The following is a 24,258-nucleotide window of genomic DNA, read 5'->3' as shown; positions in this document are numbered from 1 at the left end:
TCATGTTGTGCTTCCTGTCGTTTCCCAGTAGTGTCTGACTGTCGCAGAGTCAGTCTTGAGCGTATTCTGCTGAATATAGCCCTATGATACAGCGATCGCGCCACGGCGTGGCAGACGCCATTGTAACACCATAGCAACCCCTTAGCTGTCAGATGTAGTGACACATGAACCCCCTAGAGACATACAGACAGATTGAGGCTAATGGTGCGCGTGTGTGCGCATGTGTGCGGGCGCTGTCAGACTGCAACACATCAACACATCAAGTCAACAAGGAAATCAACCAACCCTCAAAACCACCTAGCTCTCTCTCCCCTCTTTCTCTAACCTGCACATCTAGACAGGAAAACATCTTCATCAAAATAGTCTCTCCCCAGTCCCCCCGCCTCCCTCCCTTCCTCCCTCTCTAAACCCCAGCAGCGTGGTCCCTCTCCCCTCCACTGTTAAAACCAGCATGTCTCCTTAGGTTCATTATCAGATCACCAAGTGGATTATTTAGCTAGGCAAACACCCTCCTCTGCATCCTCCTGCCCCTGCTGTGGTAGCTGTTCGCACGCTATGCTAATGTTTTTAGGCCTAAAGCAGCAATGTAAAATAGTGGCTGGGACAAAGTTGGTGTTATAATGTTGGATTCGGGCTTTGAATTAAAGGCGTATACCTACTGTTTTCCCTTGAGCAATGTATTTCAAAAAAATCAGAATCTCATTTATTAATCGTTTTAAACTGTTTCCAGAAGGAACTATTTGGTTGCTAAACTAAATCAATCAGATACTCTAAATGTACACCACCGTTCAAAAGTTTTTTTTGGTCACTTATAAATGTCCTTGTTTTTGAAAGATAAGCACTTTTTTTTGGTCCATTTAAAATAACATCGAATTGATCAGAAATACAGTGTAGACATTGTTAATGTTGTAAATGACTATTGTAACTGGAAACGGCTGATTGTTAACTTAGGGCTAGGCCCCTTTTTTTCTCCACTTCCTGTCTGAATGACGTGACCAAAGTAAACTGCCTGTAGCTCAGGTCCTGAAGCCAGGATGTGCATATAATTGGTACCATTGGAAAGAAAACACTTTGAAGTTTGTAGAAATTATTACTCAAATCGATGGCGCCAACTAAACAGACTTTTCGGGATATAAAGAAGGATTTTATCTAACAAAATGAGACTACATGGTATAGCTGGGACCCTTTGGATGACAAATCAGAGGAAGATTTTCAAAAAGTAAGTGAATATTTAATCGTTATTTGTCAATGTATGAAACCTGTGCCGGTGGAAAAATATTTTGATGTGGGGCGCCGTCCTCAAACAATCGCATGGCATGTTTTCAATGTAATAGCTAACAAGAATTTAAGCTTTCAGCCGATATAAGACACATATGTACATAAATGTTTAAAATACATATTATTTATTTGAATTGCGCATCCTCCAGTTTCACCGGAAGTTGTCCCGCTAGCAGGACCCCTAGCCCTAAGAAGTTAATGGAATATCTACAAAGGCGTACAGAGGCCCATTATCAGCAACCATCACTCCTGTGTTCCAATGGCACGTTGTGTTAGCTAATCCAAGTTGATCATTTTAAGTAGGCTAATTGATCATTAGAAAACCCTTTTGCAATTATGTTAGCACAGCTGAAAATTGTTGTTCTGATTAAAGAAGAAATAACACTGGCCTTCTTTAGACTAGTTGAGTATCTGGAGCATCAGCATTTGTGGGTTTGATTACAGGCTCAAAATGGCCAGAAACAAAGGACTTTCTTCTGAAACTTGTCAGTCTATTCTTGTTCTGAGATATAAAGGCTATTCCATGCGAGAAATTGCCAAGAAACTGAAGATCTCGTACAATGCTGTGTACTACTCCCTTCACAGAACAGCGCAAACGGGCTCTAACCAGAATAGAAAGAGGAGTGGGAAGCCCCGGTGCACAACTGAGCAAGAGAACAAGTACATTAGAGTGTCTAATTTGAGAAACAGACGCCTCACAAGTCGTCAACTGGCAACCTCATTAAATAGTACCCACAAAACACCAGTCTCAAAGTCAACAGTGAAGAGGCGACTCCGGGATGCCGGCCTTCTCCGGGATGCTCTCTCTCTCTGCGGGTTGCGTCATGCTTTAATCACATGCATGAGCCTATTGCCCAAACTGATTGCATTTATATGGCGTTCCTCCGTGAGGGATGCTGAAAATACTCTAGTCACATTCCCTGTGCACACAGGCCTGGCTGAGAGCTATGCTGTGTGTGTGTGTGTGTGTGTGTGTTCAATGGTAACCAGGCCAACAGTGTCAAACATCGGCCCGCATGCCCAATTTTCATCGCTCTTAAGGCGCATGAAACCATATGCTTCTTTTTTTAAAAGGAAAAACTGCTAGTGAAATACAACCTACGCACAAACTCTGCCCTGCCTCACTGGAGTCTAAACTGCTGACTGCCAGAGCTTCTACCTACATTTGTCCGTGGTGTTCGCCTTCTGAATGTTACCTCATGTCTCACTCTCCCTCCACCACTCCCACTCCAGCCAGCCACCACACCCACTGAAGTACACATACAGCTGGGCAGAGCCGAGAGAGAAGGAACAGGCTATGCTATGGTTGTTATTGCTATGCTGTTAGCATTAGCAACGTGCTATGCTGCTGCTAGCGTAGTGCCAGCCACATGCCAGCTAAATCCTGTGGAATGGCTGAGAGGCAGGAACCAGGAGATGGGTAAACACAGTGGTCAGCCCAGCCACATTCCTCACTGTCTCTGTTTGCGTCCCAAATTGCACCCTATTCCCTATACTTTTAATCTGGGCCCATAGGACCGTTTGGGACGCGGGCACTTTCTACCCATCTCCCTAAGTAACCCGCTGAATGTAGGGGTTCCCCTTAACAGATCTAGGTTGAGATTTACCCTCATTCTTCATCTGAATAATTTGGGAGATTGATGGAATAATAGCCGATCCTGTATAAATTGTTAAGAACAGCTCCCACAAACTGAAAACAACCAGAGCATCTGTTTTATCCACCCTCTCTCTTTTTTCTTTCTTTCTCTCGGTCTCCCCCTGAATCGGGTTAGTCCATGGAAGTGTAAGAAGTCTGTCTTCCCTACTAAAGCTACATAAGGTGTGCTAATCCTACTTCATACTATTTAGAACACACTGTTTAGTAAGAACGAATGCAGTAAGCAACACACATTACCATATTAGGCTCCTCCTACTGAGAATGCGTAATCTAATGCACAATTGTGTTGATTCCAGCCATTCGTTAATTTTGGTACAGCGCGTCGCTTTATGTGATTATCAGTTGTTGTCAAACACGTGGATCTCGAAAGACGATTAACTTCCTCAATAGAGTGCAGCGGAATTCTACGAGATGAAAAGCCAAAACGAGTATGACATCCTGGCATTTTAAAGCATACTAAATGTTCGAAATGTCAAACTATAAAACGCTATATTTTTGCATACCCTAAATGTCTACTATTTAGAACGCAAGTACGGGTATTCGGACACTCTCCCTGCCACAGCTGGCTACTTGTATCAATGTATAGCTCCAGGGGGACGGCAGGCAGGCAGGGGACTACAAGCTGCCAGCTAGGGATAAGGCCAGAGCAGGGCCCAAAATTCAGACTTGGTCTCGTACTGTACTATCAAAATGATTTATTCACATTTGTGTGCTATACAGTAGCCTGCTTGCTAGCCTGATTTTGCTCCGTGCCATTGTGTGTCTCTGGCGAGATGACAATATAGCATTGGTGAATGTAGTCAGCCTGTGTGCCTGACTACATGCCTAACTGCACATCTACATGGATACATTATCTGAAAATTGTTGGCTACTGTAACTATCTTAGCCACCCTGAGTCACTACAATAACTTCACTCTCCGCTGTAGAGTTTTTTTTTTTTTTTATTGGTTTGCATTTGGCTGGTGTTTTATGGCTGTGAAATCATGCTGGCTGCGTTCATTTTCCACTGGTCATATCTGGATCTCTGAGGTCATCTGGAATGTGCTCTCTCAGTCTGCCCTCATTCTCATGTTGTATTTCATGCTGGTAACCACTAACCAGTTTATAATAGAAATAAGGCACCTCGGGGGGTTGTGGTATATGGCCTATATACCAATATACTGAACAGAAATATAATGCAACAATTTCACTGACTTACAGTTCATATAAGGAAATCAGTCAATTGAAATAAATGAAATTATGCCCTTATGCCCAGCCAATAAGAATGAGTTTTTCCCCACAAAAGGGCTTTATTACAGACAGAAATACTACTCTGTTTCATCAGTTGCCTGAGTGGCTGGTCTCAGATTATCCCGTAGGTGAAGAAGCCGGGAAGTGGAGGTCCTGGGCTGGCTTGGTTACACGTGAGGCCGGTTGGACATACTGTCAAATTCTCAAAAATGACGTTGGAGGTGGCTTATGGTAGAGAAATGAACATTAAATTCTCTGGCAACAGCTCTGGTGGACATTCCTCCAGTCAGCATGCCAATTGCATGCCCCCTAAAAACTTGAAAAGATAAACATCTGTGGCGTTGTGTAACAAAACTGCACATTTTAGTGACCTTTATTTGTCCCCGGCACAAGGTGCACCTGTGTAATGTTCATGCTGTTTAATCAGCTTCTTGATATGCCACCCGGGTCAGTGGATGGATTATCTTGGCAAAGGGGAAATACTCACTAACAGGGAAGTAAACAAATTTGTGCAAAAATTGAGAAATGTAGCTTTTTGTGCGTATGGAAAATGTCTAGGATCTTTTATTTTAGCTCATGAAACATGGGACCAACACTTTGCTTTATATTTTTGTTCAGTAATATATTCCATTCAGCAGATACTTCTATCCGAAGCGACTTAGTCATGCTTGCAAACATTTTACCTACGAGTAGTCCCAGTAATCGAACCCACTATACTGGCGTTGCGTTATGATCTACTAACAGCTACAGTACATATCTCTCTGTGTCTGTCTTCATTCTTATTACAGCTCTAAAAGCCATTACTTAGATTTTGTCCATTATAGTTTTAGTACAGCACATTTCATAATTGACTCTATAGGAAGATAGAGATTAGTATAGAGATGTCATTGAGCTGGTCAGCTTTTTCATATTGAGTGAGCGCGGGCAGTATCTTTAATGTTCTGACTGATTATTGAAGCTTCCGCTAATTCGGGCCATATTGTCAAAGTTACTGTAGATTACGTTTTCAAATGTCAAATAGCTTAATTCGATGTTCACAATTTAACTGGGCAATACGCCATGATAGTGGAGACACTGAAAACACACAGGGTTTTTCAAATGTGTGTGCCGTGCACGTTTTAAAAAGCGTGTGAGTGTTTGTGTGTATGTGTAAAATGAATTCCCTGAAGTCTAGACCGAGAGAGATGCTGAGACTGGGGAAAAAACTGCCCTCTGACTGCAGCCTGGGGAGAGGGAGACAAAGAGAGAGAGAAACTGGTGTCAAACTAACATTTGCCAAGCTGCGGGTTGCTATGGCGACGGGCATCACGTGACCATGGTGATGGTATTCACACAGAGTGGGGAAGCCTTTGAGAGAGCTCAGGTGAGATATTCTTGAAAAGCAGAGTCAAGATTACAATGCATTTGATAAAATATTGATGCTCCTAGGCAGAGAGAGTGAGATTGATGTGTGTGGAGGGAGAGGTCAAAAACAAGGTTGCGAAAGAAAGTTCCTATGGGATATTTAAGGATTTTTATGCTTGTTTTATTTATTTTCTCTGACCGACCCAATCATTCTATATCCCTCTCACTTTAAATATTCAAGCCTAAATACTGTAAAAATGTGCTTAACAAGTCACATAAGTTGCATGGACTGTGCAATAATTGTGTTTAACATGATTTTAGAAGGACTACCTCGTCTCTATACCTCACACATACAATTGTCTGTAAGGTCCCTCAGTTGAGCAGTGAATTTCAAACACAGGTTCAACCACAAAGACCAGGGAGGTTTTCCAATGCCTCACAAAGAAGGGCACCTTCTAGGGGTAGATGGGTAAAAAAACTAAAACAGACATTGAATATCCTTTTGAGCATGGTGAAGTTATTAGTACACTTTCAGTGGTGTATCGATACACTCATTCACTACAAAGATACTATATGTGTCCTTCCTAACTCAGTTGCTGGAGAGGAAGGAAACCGCTCAGTGACTTCACTGTGAGGCCAATGGTGACTTTAAAAAAAGTTAGAGTTTAATGGCTGTGATAGGAGAACTGAGGATTTGTAGTTACTCCGCAATACTAACCTAAATGTAAGAGTGAAAAGAAGGAAGCTTGTACATAATACAAATATTCCAAAACATGCACCCTGTTGGCAACAAAACTAAAGTAAAACTGCAAAAAATGTGGCAAAGAAATGAACTTTATGTCCTGAACACAAAGTGTTATGTTTGGGGCAAATCCAACACATCACTGAGTACCACTCTTCATATTTTCAAGCATGGTGGTGGCTGCATCATGAGTATGCTTGTAAACAGCAAAGACTATGTCGTTTTCTTAGGATAAAAAGAAACGGAATAGCGCATAGAGCTAAGCGCAGGGAGAATCTTAGAAGAAAACCTGGTTCAGTCTGCTTTCCAACAGACAGAGATATTAGATATTTCTGTATTTCTTACTCAATAAATTAGCAAACATTTTTAAAAACATGTTTTCACTTTGTCATTATGGGGTATTGTGTGTAATTGGGTGAAGAAAAAATATAGAAATGTAATACATTTTGAATTCAGGCTGTAACGCAACAAAATGTGGAATAACTCAAGCGGTATGAATACTTTCTGAAAGAGAAAGGGGATACCTAGTCAGTCGCACAACTGAATGCATTCAACCCGAAATGTGTCTTCTGCATTTAACCCAACCCCTCTGAATCAGAGAGGTGCGGGGGGCTGCTTTAATGTTGCTATTTGGGACATATCCATAGACTGTCTGGTTGTAGTTATCTAATAGCTGGAGAGAGAAAAAATGATCTTTGCTGGCTGCTACATAGGGCCAATCATATGATATTATGCGAAAACACACTTCTGGTTAATGTGCTTTGAAATGGCTGTTCCTTTTCTTATGCTATGGTGTAGTGTAAGGTAACTTATCCAGAGCTGTCTTAGGACAAAATGTTTCTGTTTTTTAAACATCTGGATGGCGCTGCTGGGTTTTCACCAGCTGAAATGAGCTGTAAAATCAGAGGCATAGTTTGTCGGCTTATATTCCATTCGGGAGGTGTTATGCAAATGATATGTAAATTGGGCCCTCATCAGTTAAAATCGTGTTGATTTACGGTTGGGCTTGGTTCAGTGTGGCTTTGTGATAAGTAGTCCGTCTCTGGTGTGAAAGAAAGCTAACAGGTGTTGGTATTTACTAGGGTTAGTGATCTGGCTTGCACAGTAGTAAATATGAAGCTACTGCCTTTTTGGAGCAGAGGGACGTGACACACCTACTAGCAGCCCTGAATAGAGCGGCTGATAAGGTGACGTCTTTCACTTGACAAGACGCATCACACTCCTACACTTTATTTAGGTGTCTCTGTCATTTTGTTAAAAACATTTTTTTAAAGTTGTACTATTTTGATATTGAATCCTGCATTGTTGGGGAGGGGCTTGCAAGTTATTAAGTTAAGCATTTCAGCATTTCATTGTACTTGTGCATGTGACAAATAAACCAACTTGAAAATTGAAGTGAAAATTGAATTGAAAAATTGAAGTGTCAGGTCTCGGCTTCGTTTCGTAAGAGCTCACGAGGCAGACGGTGTTCGTGTCACTCTATGGAACGCCGAACCTTGAGGAGGAGATTCGAGGACTTGAACCAATGCTGAATTCCAAAACCTTGTTTGTCATGTTTTCTTTTCGCTTCTTCTCCTTCTGCCTCTCACACAGTAAACCTCCAGTTCCTGTTAAAAACCACACGGCTCATTACATTCTCCCCTGACCAGCTGATGAACTCAATTCCCTTGTTGCCTACTTTTTAATTATTTCTCACATCTGTGTCCCATCTACCTTCTTTACTCCCCTCCTATGAGCACAAGACGTTGAAAAGATGTCTTTGGGCATATTTTGCTCACTGGGCCTAGATAGCATAGAATTGGACCAGGCCACAAGGGGATATGGGGTTAGAATTCTAGCAGTACAAAATCCTAAAGGTTGAGGGTTGTGTTTATCCTTTAACCTCAGCAAGAGGATATCCACCTTATTTATACTTGACCCTCTTAGCATGCTTGTGGATAACTCGGTTAGAGCTGTTGTTGTTCATCTGATTAGTTGGTGGGGGGGGGGGGGGGGGGGGGGTTTACAATGGAATTCAAAATGCATATTAATAATGTTGTCATGGCAACCCTGGATCAGATCAAATAACTGAATAAAGGATTCCTCCCAATTTATGATATGAATAATACATGTGAAACGCCATGACCGGTGTGTGTGTGTGTGTGTGTGTGTGTGTGTGGCCACGGCCACGTGCATGACCCCATATCAAATATTAAACCTCATCTCTCTGAAAGCAGAACATGTACCAAACAAACGCCCCTACCTGCCCGGACACCTCTCTAATACACTAATGCAGAACGGGAGGTTATGAAAAATACATCCCCCTGTTAAATATAAATCGCCTGAGTAGCACTAAAATACACCCCACCTAGCCGCTCACTGGAGCACCCTCACCACTGCTCTCCACACCCACAAGTTGCCAGCGTAACATGGCACTCCAACACCCCCCCAGAAGTATGTTCTCACTGCCAGAGTGAATTTGGCTAGCTGCAGAGGGAGGACAGAGGCCTTAAATACACACACGCTCTCTCCTCTCTCTCGCACTCACACACATTAAACTAGATAGACTTTATTAGGTTGGATGCGAAGCCATTAGCTCAGCGAGAAGCCATGAGGGTGTGTGTTTGTGTCAGCGAGCCGTATATAACACCACCCCTGTCTGTCTGGCTACTGGAGGCGTCTCCTTCCGCCCCTGTTAGCGCCTTGCCTGCCTGGCTCTCCTTTTTGCTCCGGGTAGAGGCCTGTAGGCACAGATTTAGGATCAGCTTACTCTTCCCGTAGTCTTATCCTTAACCATTAGTGGTGAACATGCTAAACTGACTGTAGATCATTTTCTAGAGCAAAGTTTTTCACTCGGGGACCCCCTTCCAGCATCGGGGAACAGCCTGCGCACGCGCCACGTCTATTTCCATGGGCACAAGCACAGATCATGACACAAACTGTTCACACCCCTCTTGTGGCTGGAGAGAATTTTGCAGGTTTAAAGCGTATTTCCTGCAATTCTCCACATTTTGTCATGGGACGCAAAGGAAATGTTGCAGATTTAAAGCACATTTTCTCGCAATTCTATAAATTTTGCCACGTCTAATATGTGTTCATGTGATATTTGAGTGACAAAAAAATGACAACATCTATGGGCTAAAAAAAACATTAGCAAACATGGGCTAGTTGATCTGGACATTTCAGATAAGTTCTAAATAGCTCTCTAAGGTATGTAATGGCTCACATGACAAGAAGAAAACTGAGGATGCACTACTGTTCTAGAGGACATGTCTTCTCTATGGGAAACCTGTTGTGGTGTAAACCTTGCGCGTTGGTGAGTGTCGAGCTGACCTATGACCTTTTTGTCTTCTCTTGGCAGGTGTTCACCACGTACTCCAACGAGGACTACGACCGGCGTAATGATGACGTGGATCCCATGGCGGCGTCGGCTGAGTACGAGCTGGAGAAGAGGGTGGAGAGACTGGACCTCTTCCCTGTGGAATTGGAGAAAGGTAGACACGTGGTGGAATCTTCTAGAGCATTACAGAACCCTACTGAACCTCACAGTATATTGTTAGTCCTGCATGGCTCAGTCGGTAGAGCATGGGGCTTGCAACACCAAGGGCCGTGGGTTTGATTCCCGCTGGCCCAAACATAGGTAAAATGTATGCACACGACTGTCACTTTGGAGTTCAATAGCATAAACCAGTACAACAGAAAGACATAAACAGAGAGAATTAATTGTAAACATTTAACTGTAACTATTAAAGCTACAACTAGTAGCTAAACATTTTCAGTGAAGTCTGTAGTTTCCATTAAATAAATAAAAAAATAAAAAATATATTACCTTCAGTTAATTAAGAACAAATTCTTATTTACAATGACGGCCTACCCCGGACGAATTGTGCGCCGCCCTATGGGACTCACAATCACGGCCGGATGTGACACAGCCTGGAATCGAACCAGGGACCGTAGTGACGACTCTTGCACTGAGATGCAGTGCCTTAGACTGTTGCGCCACTCGGGTGCTCGAATTGCTTCAACTAGCTAGTTGAAATCTTTAAGTAACCTTTACCTTTTCCCTCACAAATCTGCTAGCCACATATATTTGCATGACGAGCGAACACCTTAGTGGTCACTAATGAATCCAGAGTCGCCTGTTATCTCCTTACTGGATTTATATTACACTAGATTAGCAGTGGCTAATTGGGTTCTAATACGGATAATGCCTGTGTATTCAAAGTGGCGTAGTATTTCCTTACATTGGGAAGGGAGAATATGAGGTTAGAGTTCAGGTGGGCCTTCTCGCTTCAGCGAACAAAGGAAAGGAGGGGTGCTTAACAACCATGCCAAAAATCATGAATGGCTTACCAAGAAAAACTTCCAAAAGGAGGACTCAACAAAAAAAGAGCAGAGTGATGTATTTTTGCTGACTTTAATCCATTGTACAGGATGCGAACAGGTCAATGACGTTTCGACGTCAAGCTGACGTCTTCCTCAGTAACCACTGCACTTAGTGCCTATTTCTAGCCTAGTGGCCCATTGAGACACAACGATGGATTAAAGGGAGCAAAATAAATCAATCTCTGCTCTTTTTTTCTTGAGTGTTCCAACTTACCTTGAATTAGTCCTTTTGGAAGTTTGTCTTGGGAAGACACTCATATTTATGAGGTTATTTCCCCATTTCCTATCTCCTATCCCCTCTTCTCCACAGATGGGGACGGTCTGGGGATCAGCATCATCGGCATGGGTGCCGGGGCGGACATGGGTCTGGAGAAACTGGGCATCTTCGTCAAGACGGTCACTGACGGAGGAGCTGCACACCGAGATGAGAGGTTCTGAACAATCTGTGTTTCAGCAGTGTATCCCAAAATGATTTTTTTTTTCGCTTGCTCCTCATCCTCTTTTCCCGTTGTTCACTATCACTCTCTCCCTCCCTCCCCTGCAGGATCCAGGTGAATGACCTGATCGTGGAGGTGGATGGGACCAGTCTGGTGGGCGTGACCCAGGCCTTTGCTGCCTCCGTCCTCAGGAACACCACCGGCACTGTCAAGTAAGAACCCTCACTCAATAGCTGTCAATAAACACTTTGTTTCAACATCAAGCTATTGGTACAGTATCTATAGTGTATTTACTGCACTCTGGTCAAATATGGTTCAACAGTACCCTGACAAAGTCTGTTATGAGAAACTAAGCATGGGATTGGAGAGAAGGGGGTCTAGATACAGAACTGTATAAAGACTGGTGATAGGGAACCAAACACACTATTGCTCCCAAGTACCATAACTCTACCTCCCTTCAGACTGGATCACAATTGGAATCCCTCTCTCCCCATTCCCACCTCTAATCCCCTCATCCCTCCGCTCTCATCCCTCTCTCCTGCATTATTAACTGCCTGTGGGGGTCCTTGTGTTAATTGGCGGGGCAGTTTGACTGTAGTGTAGCTAGGCGAGCAGAGACGTCTCTCCATGTCTTCACATCACAGCCACCCAGAGATTGGACAGCCTGATTTGAATACATCAGCCTGGATCCCAGGGAGATAGCGGAGAGGCCGGTGTCGGTGAGGGAGCGGCGAAGCTATTTATAAAACAGCCTGGTCCAACCTGATTCTCGGACCAAGCTCAGGTTGCTGTCTAACACTACGGACTGTAATCAAAGGAGGGAGGGAGGAAGAGAGGGAGGGATGCCCCAGAAATGTTATCACCTGCCCAATCGGACTCTTGTCTCCCCTTGTGGAAGCACCTTTGTTCAAAGTGAATTTGCCACCTATTGTTCAGTTTTGTACCCCCTGTTTAATCAAAATCCAGGAAATGGATTTGTCTGTAGACAAAATTCTCTGGAGAATGCTGGTGTATGACCTCATCCAAGGTAGGATGGGTTTGTACAGATGGTGGCAGGGGGATACTTGCAGATTCACACGTACAAACGGTTCCAGACAAGGCCTGGTTGTTTTCCACTTCGCCTCATGTCCTACATCCTGGATGGAGCGTGTCTCTGAGCTTGTGAATATTCATTGATTAACACATCCGTCGATCCCCCTCACAGGCTGCTGACTGGTTGCACGGACAGGTGGTCCAAAATTAGAAGCGCCGTCTCTCTGGTAAATATGCTTCAGCATAGTCGCGGCAAATAGATGGCGTGGTTTGTTTTGAAAACGCTGGAGAGGTTAGGTGTCGTATTTGCTTGACATCTTTTTCCGTGCACAGCTTGGCTTTTCCACATAGTGGTTAGATTCCTAGTCACCGTTTCTTCCTTCCCTTTGACCACCACGGAGTTATTTCTCCTCAGGCAAGAAAGGGGCACCCTAGTGGGTTCTTAACCCTCACACACTCATCACGAAACCCCCGCCCACACTGAATGCCACAGTGATGCCGAGCAGTCATGTTGAATGATGTAGCTACCTCTCTCTGGGGTCTCATTGCGCATGTGTGGTAGTCTAGTCTCAGGCAGGGATACATATTGGTGACCAGAGGTTTGTTAGTTCAAATCTCACTTCAGGGATTTTTATGATGTAATGATCAATGCCATTTTTTTTCTTCTGCAGTGAACCATATTAGGTGTACAAAAATATATCACGTTAGAATACATTTAGACATGATTGTTTTCGTCATATTGTCTAGTGCACCAACATCAAGGAAGATGATGTTCTGTTGAAAGAATCCCTTTTAGTACAACGTGGTATTAGCTACAGCGACGTGGTTTCCTTTGTCTTACGTGTCACTGTGCATCTGGCTGCTTTGCACACATGCTTGGGTGTGAAAAATGATCCCCAGGCAACCGTCCAGTTGAGGTCTTTCCCGCTCGATCATTCCATTGGACAAACGTGTGACAGCCAGAACTGGTGTCGCGGTCTTAAGGGTCCCATGTGCAACAGGATAACTCTGTAGACGCTTCAGTCACTCATTCTATAAAACATGCATGTCCTCTCATGCTTTGTTTATTTCATTGTTATTCTCTGTGATACATAGAAAAAGGCTGTGTCTAAAATGGCAATCTATTCCCTATATAGCGCTCTGGGCAAAAGTAGTGCACTAAATAGGGAATATGGTTCCATTTCAGACACAATCTTCTGATGGCGTGCTACACTTATTCACTGAATTGTCTTTCTCCCTCAGCATAATCTTATCACATTTTCTACTCGTTACAATGTCAACTCATCCATCCATGTACAGTGAGTGTCATGTTCCTTCCAGGCACAAGCTGTAATTTTCACTCCCCATCAAATGTTGCTGCCCTGGCTTGCACTTGTTTGTAATCTGTGGGGGGCTATTTTCGTGGAAAATGTAACTGATGTGTTATTTGAAGTCTACAGTATGGTCCTTCTATGATTATAAGCATATTTATCTATATTCTACTGTGTATCTTCTGACGTTGCAACCACTAGACCTAAACTTAACCACCCTACCCTAGGTTTAACTTACTACCCACTAAACCCTACCCTAGGTTTACCTTACTACCCACTAAACCCTACCCTAGGTTTACCTTACTACCCACTAAACCCTACCCTAGGTTTACCTTACTACCCACTAAATTCTACCCTAGGTTTACCTTACTACCCACTAAACCCTACCCTAGGTTTACCTTACTACCCACTAAACCCTATCCTAGGTTTCCCATTGGCTACTCCTTGACAGACATGCCTTCCCACTCACCCCGTTGGTCGTTGTTGCCCATGCAGGTTCATGATTGGCCGAGAGAAGCCCGGTGAGCAGAGCGAGGTGGCCCAGCTGATCCAGCAGACCCTGGAGCAGGAGCGCTGGCAGAAAGAGATGATGGAGCAGCGTTACAGCCAGTACATGGAGGAGGACGAGGAGGTGAGGGGCTCACAATTGCTGTGTCCCAAATGGCATCCGATTCCCTCTATGGTGCACTACTTCTGACCACTAGTTCCCAGTTCCCAAAAAGATTACTTCAGCCCATCCACAACATCTTCGCTCGTTCCGTCAGTCAATAATATGACAAAACAAGATGGCGCTAATGAAGCACTTCCTCCCCAAACCCTTACAGATGTTCCATCAGGCTCCCTTCACAATGGAATAATACAACTAGAAATTCTAGCAAGAACACTCTTTGTTCACCTCCCCCTTCACTGATCTAACAGGACTGGATAGGTGTAAGCAATGTGACGGAACCTAGGTGCACACAGTGCTTTATACCTGCCCAGTCATCTCAGATCTTTGAAAAGGGGCTGAATAAGGACAGAGGCGGTAGGGGAAAGCGTTGTGGCATGAAGCCCAGCCCAGCAATTTTCTCAGTTCCTTGTCTCCCCTCAGTCTCTTCCATGGAGAGGAAATGCTTGAATAATTGAATCCGTCTCCTTGTTAAATTCAATCATGTTCAATAGATGTCTCGGTTTGGGTGTGAAAGACCGACAAGTACGGACCAGATGCCACGACCCAGGTCTGGTATTCCATCACACTGTGTCTCCCCATCAGAACATGCCCCCCTCCCAACAGATCTGAGCCTGCATCAATGTCATTTCCTGCTAAAGATGCCGTACCAGTTAACATACACGTCCTTTCTGATCTGTTTAAAAATGAATAGTAGTTGTTATTTGGTCTTGTTTTCATGGGTAGGCATCGTTTGATGGCGTTGTCCTATGTGACTCCGGCTAATCCCTCAGTCTCCGTGCTTTGTTCGTCTCTCCCCCAACTCTGGTTGGCTATGCAACGTTCAAACAGTGTAAACATTTTCAGCACGTTTGGAGAGTTGACACATCAGACAGTGTTGTTGTGACAGGCGCGTTCAGGGCTTTGATGCTTGGTCCAACTGGGAGGGTTCAGACGGGCAGACAGACCAGGGTTGATAGGCGGGGGGGCTGTGGGTGTGTGTGGCATTCCCTCAGAGAGAGTGACTCATTGGTGTGACAAGGTTAGGAAACCTTTGTTGGGGCTTGTCCCAGGCGGCTGTTGTTTAAGGAATATATGGAATGGCTGTGTGTCGGTCTTTGTGTTGTGTGTGCGTGAGGTGGGAGGTGTTAGGAGTGAGTGTGTTGGAGTTCAGTGTGTGTGTGTGAAGGGGGACTTTCAAGCAGAGGTGTGTGTGTGTGAAGGGGGACTTTCAAGCAGAGGTGTGTGTGTGTGTGTGTGTGTGTGTGTGTGTGTGTGTGTGTGTGTGTGTGTGTGTGTGTGTGTGTGTGTGTGTGTGTGTGTTTGACCTCACCAGGTCCGTATAGACGGTACAGTATAGTGGGATTTATTGCATCAATCAACAGAACGATTATAGACAAATTTGTATGTAAACTATTTCTCAGCAAAGATTCCCGTCACTGCAGCTACGGAGTCCCCTGACAAGCTTTGCCTTTTGACAGGCTTCCCTGGTAAACATAAAATGGTGGTTGCCCAATTCTAGGGTGTCAATTCTGGCCCACTAGCATTCTACTCCTGGATGGCTTTTTCCTCTAAGCTCAACTTTACCATCTAGTGGCCATTTTAGGGTAGAGGGAAAACATTGATGAGAAATAGAAATGGAGGCCTATCCTGCGAGGAACCCCAAAAAACGTTGGTTTCCCATTGGTGAAACCATGTATTTACTTCACATGGTAGTTACATAGGCAGGTATGGTGACTGTGTGACATTGTTGGTTCACAACAAGACCGAGACATGACAGGAATTTGTCTATATGCACTCCCTGAATATATTGTGAATATACTCTGAATCTTCTCAATGTCCTCCAGACAGGTGAGTATGCCACGGACGAGGAGGAGGAGATGAGCCCCATGTTCCCCAACGCCATAGAGGTGTTTGACCTGGCGGAGAATGAGGACATGCTCTCCCCCATGGAGATGGACCCTGAGAAAATGGCCCACAAGTTCAAAGAGGTGAGCAGGGAGGCTTGATGCCAAAGGCAAATGTTCGTCTCGAAATGGAGAAAAAGTTCTATTCAATTCAACTTCTTGTTGAGAGAGCGTATGAGATGAGACATTGTGCTGGAGTGAACCATGGCGGTACATTTTTTTTACCTCTCTCTCCCTCTATAGCTACAGATAAAGCATGCTGTCACGCAGGCTGAGATTCAACAGCTGAAGAGAAAGGTTAGCCCTGCTCCAAAATCAATCCACCAACAAACATAGGACTGGTTTCACAGGCCCACGTTAACCCTTGACTAAAACACACAGTCCAGGAGTAAACTTGACACTTTCTTCCCTTATGTAGCTGGCGCATTCAGAGCAGGACAAGCTGCGCTGGCGCATGGAGCGTGCCCAGCTGGAACAGAGCGTTCGGGAGAACAAGGAGCGCATGGAGAAGCTGGAGGGCTACTGGATGGAGGCCCAGAGTCTGTGTCAGGCGGTGGACGAACACCTGAAGGAGACACAGGCCCAGTACCAGACCCTGGAGCGCAAGTACAGCAAGGCCAAGCGCCTCATCAAGGAATACCAGCAGAAGTAAGGCTGATAAATAAGGGGGGTTCTGGGGGTTTGTAGGAGGGAGAGGAATGGAGGATTCTGGGGTTTGTAGGGGGTAGTGCTGAGCAAGTAACTGAAATTGCAGGTTTTTTGTTATTAAAACGACCTACATCGGTTCAATTACTTAAATTCCTTTAGTTGAAGGATCTACAATCATGCCTGACGAGGCCAATGAAATCTGTATCTCGCTGGAAGCCCCGCCTTCCACAGGTGATAAACGTGAGGCTCAGATTAATTCCTTCAATTTAATTCCACTCTTCACTGAGCCCAGGAACGGGCGGCCAGTCTGAGACAAAGAGTACTGAAAAGGAACAAGTCCTTTATCTTGGCACCAAAGCTCAAACGCTTGTCCCTTTTCGTAACCAGGAATACCAGCTGTACCAGCAGTCCCGGATCTTCGACATAGGAATCACTCGGATTGGAGACGGGAGTATATTTCCTCTCTCCAAACGAGCACTGAGGCCTCGGGAACAGTCGACGTGATGAGGCTGCAGAAGCGTGGGGGTAGCACAACAAATTGTAGCCTGTAACCTGACGTCACTGTTGGCATGATCCAGGGCGACACTGCGCCATTGGTTGGAGCAGACGGTGAGACTCCCGTGAAGTGACATCTGAAGTGGCGAGACACCACCTTGTAGACTTGGAGAGATTGGTTGTACTTCCATTTCCACCACTCTTGACAACCGTGTGTCTAAACATGAAGGAACACTTTTCATCAAACTCGCATATGGGAGACAACACTTTTAACACCAGTGAACACTGGAACTCGGTTGAAAAAACGGTGTTTATGTGCCAAGGTTCACAGGCTCCGGTTATGTGCCAAGGTTAATTGGCCTTGGCACTTGGAAGTACTGTTGTCACAACGAGCGTCTGTCAGTTTAGGCGGTAAGATGTGTTCTGGTAACCGACTGGCATCTAGCGCTGGACCGCACGCATAAAAAATAGACAGGGAAAACTTTATCATAGAGGTTACCCTACCGACCAGTCATAGGTCTGGCGACCAAAGCGCCTTGTAATCTAGCTGGGAATGGGATAGACGGCTCTGAAAAACAGACCCCTTCTGTTGTAACAGACGGGGGCGATTCGTAATTAAATCTAAATCCCAGGAATGAAAAGCGTTGAGCTGGAGACAGACAGCTCATATGAACCAGAGACTGCATGTGGGATAATAGTATGATCGCGTCAAACCCTGATCGTTCCTTTGACTCTGCTACCAACAACCCACTAATCGCCTAGAGAGCCCATAACCTGTATCACTAAACACCTCATAGGGACTAGTGAGCTACAGGCAGGAATCCACAATAATTCCCAGTAATGAGCCACCTATGGGGGAGGGGCGACCCAACTTGTCACTGTTACCCTGGGGAGATTGATATACCTCTTGATCCCCATGGAACGCAGGGTAACAGAGGGGGCAGCATTAAACACGCTTCCAACATGAGTTGTGCTTCCGTGAGACTGTATAGCCTACATGAAGCCCGGACCCTTTATGGGCAAAGGGGGCTCTGGCAATGGCTGACGTATCACCCCGTTTGACATGGCTTTCGCCTTGGCACTGTTTCCTTCACTCCCTCCAACTCCAGAGGGAAATGGGGATGAGGTTACTATAACGCCGGGGGAAAAGATATTAAGTCTCACTCGCCGGAAGTTAAGCATGCTAGCCAACGTTAGGCAGGAGTTTTTTTTAGCATAAGCTAGGCTAGCTAGCCTCTTTGACCGCAGCATTTTCCATTTTAGAATAACCAAGCAACTTAACTCTACATATACTAAACAAAAGAGCTACCCCAGCAACTCCACTGTGGAGAGGCAGGAATAGCTAGTAATAGCTAGCTCACATCTGCGACTGGGTAACCGAGGTGGGACCGGACTCTCCATCAACAAGTCTGGGAAGAGAGGCAAGCGATGCTTGACCGAGGCAGACACAGGCGGTAGGGTGTAACGTACGCTAACCCCATTCCGTACAAATGTGCGCAACCGCGACATTCAAACAAGGCTGCAAAGAAAACTAAAGGGACTGTAGCGACTGTGTTGACATCAAAATTTGGGGTGTGAACTACATTTCTATTCAAGCGTTGATTGACATGGTAATGGGTCTATAGTATTGGAGAAAATAAAATAAAAACTGACCCCTCCGACTCTGTACGTTACATTGTGACGTGTCATGGCGTAACGTACACGCATAAAGCAACTAATTCTGTCTTACATGCTGACCAGACAGGACACGTCGCGTGCGCGAGCGTTGCAAAAGAAAAATTTATAAATCCATGTTATTCAATTATTGCTTGCTCGCTCGCTCGCGCCAATAAGCATCTGCGTTGCCAAGGGCTAAAATAGAAGTCATTCCTATTTCTGACACAGATCGCGCTGCAAGTCCTGCCTCTCCCATCTCCTCATTGGTTTATAGAAGCAAGTACCCACGTGCCATCTCCTCATTGGTTATACCCACTTGGGTGATTGAAAGACAAACTGTTTTGCCGGTTGTCGTGGTAATACTATGAAAGTGTAAGTTCAAAGATGAAAAATGCCTGGAAGGAGGAGAGATGACTAGAAACAATTCGGTTGACCGAATCGATTCGGTTGTGTGGATTAATTGTCGGACTAGAGGACCTTGTGCATTTCAGGTAAAATAACAACTCAATATTTATATCCCAGGACAAATTAGCTAGCAAGTGCAAGCTAACTAGCTAAATTGCCATACATGTTTAATGCTTTTCAACCTGTCCCCAAATTAATGTCATTGGTTCAGAGTTTGTTTTGATATTTTAACATGTGTGTGGTGATCGCGTTGTGTAGGGGGACAAAATAAATGTATGCACGATAGCGCGCGCACGCAGCCGGTATGGGTTCCGTGTTACAGCCTCTCTCCGCCAGGTGTAGCACTTCTCTCACCGTTTAAAAACAAGAAAGGGATAGGGGGATACCTAGTCATTTTTATGCGTCATCACTGCAAGCTATCATGACTCTCACTATCACGCAATAGGTTTCGCTTCTTCACCCGCCATTTTTAAGAAGACCCAACGGAGCTCATTGTCTTCTTGAATCATGCAGAGATCGGCATCATGAAGGTTTCGTCATTGATTTTGTTGGAAAGGGGAGAAATTGTGCTTTACAATGGTATTGGTATTACAGTTGATCTGGAAGTATTACGTTTTTTGGGCGCTAAAATAAGGTCAATTGTACAGACCAGCGCGATGTACAAAAGTGAGTTAGCGAACCTGGCCACACTCTCTCTTCGAGTAGAGCACACAGGAGCCAGGTTGGGTGCAGGCAACCACCGCATACCCGACACCCAGGCAGGCAAGACATTTTCTCCGACCACCCAATCCATCTCCGGCACCTCTGTCCCAGGTGTTGTGCCGAAAATCTCCCCCCCTTCGCATTCTTCATTGCCGCGCCCGCACTCCCTGTGCCGCCCCCGGCAAGATGCCGTCCTGGGCGGCTGCCCATGTCGCCCATACCTAAATCAGCTACTGAATTTTGTATTAGTCTATAAATAAATCTCTTTGCCAAAATTCGTCATCTCTCCCATGTCTTATTCGACTAGTATTTTTGAAAGTGTAAGGATAATAATTCAGCCATAGTTGTTCTGAAATGTTTATTGCTTGCCTACGTCTTACTCCCTCTGTTTAATATAACACACATACATTAATGATTCATTTCGGTTGCCTATCCTGACGTGAAGTTTGTTCTATAGAAAGTATTTGACTGATGTGTGCCACAGAAATTATTTGATTCTAGCCACAAAATTAAGGAAATTAGAAGGGGGGAATTATGGCGGGGGGGGGGTCGGCACACACCAGCATCCGGTTAAGGAAAGTCTATCGGTAATTCCAAGCTTCCCCCAAGAATGCTTCACGTCTTTCCAGTGAGTTTGTACGCAGTATGTGGCAATGCGCACACGGACTAGTTTAAGCGAGGGCCGCCTAAAAGCTGAGACAAACTACACATAGATCGTAGGTATCTTTCAGAGAAATACTATAACCACATGACTGGGGGCATGATCTCGACCACAACCCGGCTTAGCCATCGTCGCCTCGTGTGTTTTCTTAGCCATTTTACTCATTGCACCAGCAAATTGAAGAATACTTGTTTGTGATTAGAAAACTAATGAGAACAAATAGTTTAGCACACAAGTTCCAGAGGATGAGCACACTCTACCACTATGGGACAGTTTATTTGGCGCAACGTAAGGCAGTCTCGTTTTCAAATAGTTTGTTTTAGTAGCGTGAATCATTCCTATTCACACTGAGCGGAATAATTGAAAGAATGATTCCTACCCTCACGCTTATCACCTATGGAAGGCAGGGCTTCCAGCGAGGCGCAGATTTCATTGGTTGGCCTTGTCAGGCGTGATTGTAGATCCTTCAACTGAAGTCATGAGAGTGCGACTCCCCCATTGTGTGTTGTACCGAAGTTGACTGACGGAAACGGAACTAGTAAAATGATTTTTGTCAGACAGCATACTTAGCCAGCTATTAGGCAGCTACAGCTACTAGGTTCGTCAGATAGTACAGTATGGGGAGCACCGAGATAACGTTGGATGGTTGTTTGGCTGGCTGGCTGCTATTGCCTGAGATGAGATGACTGAATGAAAAATAATAAAGTCATAAAATAAAACCCAAATAATATACACAACTGATATATTGAGTTATTTCATAGTAATTCTATTGATGTCTTCCCAATGTGGACCTGACAGAGACAATGGATTGTTTTCAATGTTTTGGCAATTGAATGTTCACTGTTTTTGGTTTTGAACCCCCCCCACCCCCCATTTTTTAAAATCAAAAACCGTGAACAATTTTTGTATAATCGAACCGAAACCGAACCAACCTCAAAAAAGCACTAATGCTCAGCACTAGTAGGAGGATGAGAGGAATGGGGGTTTCTGGGTTTTGTAGGAGGAAAATGAATGAGGGGTTCTGGGGTTTGTAGGAGGTAGAGGAATCGGATTCTCGGGTTTGTAGGAGGATGGATGTGCAGGATTCAGCCTAACCACGCTTTGTGTCTCAGGGAGATTGAGTATCTGAAGAAGGAGACGGCTCAGCGCAGAGCCCAAGAGGAGACAGAGGCCACTCATAAGGAAGAGGCAGACAACCTCCAGGACAAGGTGTTGTATATTTAGGTTCTACTGTATGTGGAAACATTTCATGAAATTCTCAATAATTATGTAAGACATTTTGCTTTGGTTAATCAAGATGCATAGCAAGAGGATGCTACTGAGTTATGATCATTCTGCCTGGACATTTTGTGTGTAATAAAAGCCCCTTCCATCACTCTCTGTCCTCTCCTCAGATCACAGACCTGGAGACCAAGGTGGATGCTCTGAAGACCTCGGATCCCTCCTAAACCTCTGGCAGAGAGAGGGAAAGGAGGAGCAATGCCTTCACACTTGGGCCATCCTTTTTCCAATCCACGTTGTCCCTGACGGATTGTAAGAACGACAAAAGAAGAAGAAAATAATGGAGAAAGGAAGACTTCAGGGGCAGCGGTTTGAAGGGGGGTGGGGGGGTTCAAAGTCACCTGCGAGGGAAAATTGAATACTTCTTTTTTTTTTAAACTGATGTCTGTCATTTGCTTCGAGCCGCGTCAAAAATCCCAATATGCTCCTTATTCAGTACCTGGAGTCCTTGTTGCATTGAACCACATTCAACTACCCAACTGATCAATCTGTGAAGGAGGTCGCTTGTCTTCTATGCTCTTCTTTTTGTCTAATCACTTGTAAAATAACTAACCAGGAAATACAGCCCCTACTGACGTAATGCTTCTAGTCTATTCTAGACTTAGTGGATGTGGGGAACAGAACTGGACAGAAGAAACTGTATTGATGACAGACACTCTCCTCCGATACTGTTGAATATACTGCTTCTGCTGTATGGCATGATCTCTCTTGATTTCTACTAACTGAACAAAAGAAAATGGCCGCTTCCCCTTTTTTGCTAGACTGCTCCCCTTGTATGATGGAAAGACTCAGGTTGGGTTCAAGTTCATTTGTACAGTGATGATATGCTTGTTTTGTATATATTCTTTACATATATTTAAAATAGCTTAAAAAGCTTAAGCAATGTGGCTGGGTTGGGGGTGGGAGGGTGTTGAATGGAATCGACGTAAGCATCGAGAAGACTGGGTATACAGAAGATGGTCTAATTCCAAGTGGATATAGGACACGCAAAGTGGGTGCATTTTCCTTTTCTATTAGCAAAATGGTAAACAGGGTGTGAATATGTGTAAGGTTAACAGTTCAATGTGTTACCCGTGGTTTTACTTGCGTATGTCTCACCTTGGGTTCTGATAATGTAGAGGGTCAGTATTATTTGACTTTGTGCTTCACTCTATATGAATTTCAGAATCCGGGTTTTTCCGCCCCAACCAGTAAGGTCTTACTCACGCTCTAACGTTTGCATCTGGAATCACTGCTAGATTAGCAAAGGGGGTTAAATCTAGCCCCCAGACGTTGCAGCCCTTCGAATTTGGGGACTAGATGTCAATCTTTGTGTAATGTTGGGGTAGCTAGAACCATGCTAGAACCATGGGAAAATGTTGTTACATAGCAGCTTTATGAAAGAGAGCGAGATCGACGGAGGCAGGGGGGGGGGGGGGACGCTCCAGCAAGCCTCAATAGTCTCAAGTGGCTTCCTATCTTGTCTCCTTTTCTTCACTTCATCTGATCTGAAAAACACAGGGAAGGTAAAAGCAAAGCAGTGTGTCTGATCTGATTCCTACCTTCTCCTGTCACCTGTCCAGTGTATCTCAGGTCAGTGCAGATGAAGGAGACAGGAGGAGGCCACTGTGGACTACTGAGGTGCAGTTAAAGGTCTTTGTCTGTAGACGCGATGCTCTCACTTGATTCTCCAATAATACCAGTCAGCTGCCTTGCTCCCTCTTTGCTGCTCATGTTTGTCAACAGTGTCTTTTTATCTAAGACTAGGCATTTGGAACTTCCTGTCATCACTTACTTCACTGTCCCCTAGTAGCACAAACACGTCAGACTCATTTGCCCCCACTATGTATTCATTTTTTAATCTTAAAAATGGCCCTATTATTATTTTAATCTTGTATCATTTTAATTGTTTTAATGTCAAATTTGTATTATTTTAACTATGAAACCAGATGTATTTGACAGTGTTTTCATGGGCCCAATGTTACTGTACTGCTCTGTTATGTTGCAGTACTGCTCTAAGCCAGGAGGTGTCACACTTTCAGTGAGTTTTGATTGAGAGAAGGCATACTAGGTCATCAGGTAGTGAAAAATTCCTGGTTTGCCATCTCTGGAATAAGCTGACACGTTTTATGACCATATTTTGCAGTATTAGGTAATATTGGAGTCGATGTGTGAACAACTTCCACATGCTGAGAAGTGGCATTGAACAGAACTTAAAAGGGACTTAAAGGCCCAGTGCAGTCAAAACATGATTTCCTGTATAAAAGTATATATTTCCATACTATGAGGTTGGAATAATACTGTAACATTTAGAAAATTATGATAATGCCCTTTTAGTGTAAGAGTTGTTTGAAAAGACTGCCTGGGAATTTCTGCCTGTTTTGGTGGGATGGAGTTTAGGCCTGCCCTAATTAGCTAATAGAATTCCAAACAGCTAGTTTTCAGTTTTCCCCTGCCCACTCAGACCACTCCCAGGCAGTCCT

General features: G+C 44.4%; 1 protein-coding gene across 1 annotated transcript in view; it reads left to right on the top strand.

Moving 5' to 3' along the window:
* LOC120034839 (neurabin-2-like) overlaps window positions 1–22,132 on the top strand; it is a 52,148-nt gene extending 30,016 nt beyond the window's left edge. The window contains exons 3-11 of the mRNA XM_038981490.1: window positions 9,592–9,724; window positions 10,927–11,047; window positions 11,161–11,265; window positions 13,891–14,026; window positions 15,889–16,032; window positions 16,192–16,245; window positions 16,367–16,596; window positions 21,628–21,724; window positions 21,910–22,132. Coding sequence (XP_038837418.1) covers window positions 9,592–9,724; window positions 10,927–11,047; window positions 11,161–11,265; window positions 13,891–14,026; window positions 15,889–16,032; window positions 16,192–16,245; window positions 16,367–16,596; window positions 21,628–21,724; window positions 21,910–21,963 — 1,074 coding nt within the window. The 3' untranslated portion in view covers window positions 21,964–22,132. The remainder of the gene's footprint in view (window positions 1–9,591; window positions 9,725–10,926; window positions 11,048–11,160; window positions 11,266–13,890; window positions 14,027–15,888; window positions 16,033–16,191; window positions 16,246–16,366; window positions 16,597–21,627; window positions 21,725–21,909) is intronic.
* The last annotated feature ends 2,126 nt before the right edge of the window (window positions 22,133–24,258 follow it).

The sequence above is a fragment of the Salvelinus namaycush genome, chromosome 3, assembly GCF_016432855.1.
Source record: "Salvelinus namaycush isolate Seneca chromosome 3, SaNama_1.0, whole genome shotgun sequence".
In the NCBI taxonomy this organism is placed as follows: Eukaryota; Metazoa; Chordata; class Actinopteri; order Salmoniformes; family Salmonidae; genus Salvelinus; species Salvelinus namaycush.
Note: the sequence above shows the minus strand (reverse complement) of the source record. Positions and strands in the feature narration are given on the sequence as shown.